The sequence below is a fragment of the Orycteropus afer genome, unplaced genomic scaffold (assembly GCF_000298275.1).
Source record: "Orycteropus afer afer isolate SDZICR_OR568_19922 unplaced genomic scaffold, OryAfe1.0 scaffold00122, whole genome shotgun sequence".
Lineage (NCBI taxonomy): Eukaryota > Metazoa > Chordata > Mammalia > Tubulidentata > Orycteropodidae > Orycteropus > Orycteropus afer.
In genome coordinates this window covers 4,319,510-4,322,214 of record NW_006921709.1, presented here as the reverse complement: position 1 = coordinate 4,322,214, position 2,705 = coordinate 4,319,510, and the positions used below count along the sequence as shown (strand labels likewise).

The window sequence follows — 2,705 nt, the reverse complement described above, 5'->3', positions numbered from 1 at the left end:
ATCAACACCAAATGGAAGCAGCAGTCAAGATATCAGATGACGTATAGCATTGGGCAAGTATGCTGCGAAAGACCTGTTTCAAGTGCTGAAGAGCAAAGATATCTCCTTGAAGACTAAGGTGCATGTGACACAAGTGATGGTATTTTCAGACACCTCTTATACTTGTGAGAGCTGGACAATGAACAAGGAAGATTGAAGAGTTGATGCTTTTGAGTTGTGGTGCTGGCGAAGAATGCTGAAAGTACTATGGACTGCTGAAAGGACTAACAAATCTGTCCTGGAGGAAGTGCAGCTGGAATGCTCCTTGGAAGGGAGAGTGGCCAGACTTCATCTCACCTACTTTGGTCATGTTGTAAGAAGGGACCATTCCCTGGAGAAGGATATCATACTTTGTAAAGTGGAGGGTCAACAAAAAAGGGGAAGGCCCTCAACAAGATGGATTGACACAGTGGCTACAATGATGAGCTCAGGTATAGCAAAGATCGTGAGGCTGGCACAGGACTTGGCAGTGTTTCATTCTGCTGTACATAGGGTTGGTATGAGTTGGAGATAACTTGATGGCACTTAACAACGAAAACAACAAATGAGATCTGGGCCAAACAAGTAGAGTATCAGATATAGACAATGGAGATTAAAGAAAAAGAATGTGAACCTTTTTGTTGATACTCTGGTTGACATTAATGATATTTTCAGTTCTAACCAAAAGGGAAAGTAGAAAGTAGGTGTTCAGGTTAGATAAGTGGTTAATTGGAATCACTGTAGTAAATGTAAATAATGCAAAAAAATTCAAGACTATTAATCCAAGGGCAAAATTTGCCAAAGAAAGTACAGTGACAGAGGAGAGATATAAAGCAGAATCTCTTTTTTTGTGTGTGTACAAATTACATATTCATCTATGGAAATAAAAGTTTAAAATATGACTCATATATGAATATGTCATTTCCTGCTCTAAAGCTTTAGATGACTTCCCATTAACTGTAGAACAAAGTATAAATCCCTTAGTACAGACATTAAGGCCCTCTATTATCTGGCTCCGACCTACTTTCCTAGGCTGATAATTCCCTATCCTCTCTCCTCCCGCATCCATGAACCTCATGCTCCAGTCTCTTAGACTAATTGCTATTGACTGCAGCCTTTTCCTCTGATTTTCTCACATTGCTTTATCCACAGAGAATATTATTCCTACCTTGTTTGTCTCTTGATGTTTGATCTATCATTGAAAGCCACAACTCCATAAAGTCTCCTTCATTTTCCCAGGGAGGAACAGATCTCTTACATCTCTGAAGTCCCATAGCACTTGGCATATACTTCTGTTATAGTTCTTCTCTCATTCTGTTTTGTATTATTTTTGTACATGGTTTCCTCTTTCATTTTACTTTCTATATCATGTTCACATTTTATTCCACATAGTGCCCAAAACAATGTCCTGAAATTCAAATTGTTTAATGAGTGACTATTTAATTGACTTGTACTTCCAACATTTATTTTTATAAGCTAATATTTGATTGATTGGGTTATGATAACATTCCAAAATGTTGTGTGTATAACTTCTAACCTGTCTTTGTTAGTTACCATTGATTTGATTCCAACCCATGGTGTGATAGTTGGAGCTGTTCTGGCCACGGCCTCGGGTTACTTCGTCAGCATTGACGTGCACTCTGAGGAGTGCTTTTTTGAGTGGATCACCTCGGGCACCAAGATGGGCCTCATCTTCAAGGTGGTGGAGGGCAGTTTTCTGTACATCGACGTAGAGATCACAGGACCTGATAATAAAGGAATCTATAAAGGAGACCGAGAGTCCAGTGGAAATACACATTTGCTGCTCACATGGATGGAACATACAAGTTTTGTTTTAGCAATAGAATGTCCACCATGACTTCAAAGATAGTGATGTTCACCACTGATATTGGAGAGGCCCCGAAAGGACAAGACATGGAAACAGAAGCTCACCAGAACAAGCTAGAAGAAATGATTAAAGAGCTAGCAGTGGTCATGATAGCTGTAAAGCATGAACAGGAGTACATGGAAGTCCGGGAGAGAGTACACAGAGCAATCAATGACAACACAAACAGCAGAGTGGTCCTTTGGTCCTTCTTTGAAGCTCTTGTTCTAGTTGCCATGACATTGGGACAGATCTGCTACCTGAAGAGATTTTTTGAAGTCCGGAGGTTGTTTAAAAAGCCTTTTTCTGATGATCCCAAACTCGTAACTCACTGTTTACCAAATATCTTGGTCACAATAATGTCATTAGTTTCTACATTTTTATTTTCTGGCTGTACATTCACAGCTTATGTTTCTTTGTGATGAATAGATATTGGGGAGAAACACCTTTCTAAGAAAGTTGACGTTTGATTGGCATTAATTCCTTATTTGAATTCCACCTCCATCATATAGGTCCTTCTAGAACTCTGACCCCATTAATGAAATACAGGAGCATAGTCCTTGTGATACCTTCCTTTTTTCATAATCAAATGCAATTTGTTCAGGAAATCTGCACAAATCCGGAACAGAATGACTGAAATGACTGCTAATGGCCCAGACCCTTCAGGAATGAAGGTTTGGGTCACCCCACCAGGCAAAGAACCACAACCAGCTGAGGTGCTTTCTGAGGGCAAGGGAAATACAGAATGGGTGGTGGAAGAAGGTAGTTCTGAATATCAGCTACGACCATGTGACCAGTTGCAGAAACAAGGACTGTGATTGTT

The 2,705-nt window shown here is 39.9% G+C and overlaps 1 protein-coding gene across 1 annotated transcript; it reads left to right on the top strand.

Annotated features, from left to right (window-relative positions):
• The first annotated feature begins 1,516 nt into the window (after positions 1-1,516).
• LOC103199824 (transmembrane emp24 domain-containing protein 2-like) lies at positions 1,517-2,304 on the top strand. The gene is given in 2 exon segments (XM_042781443.1): positions 1,517-1,805; positions 1,808-2,304. Coding segments are annotated over 2 exon segments (786 nt in total).
• Positions 2,305-2,705: the final 401 nt, after the last annotated feature.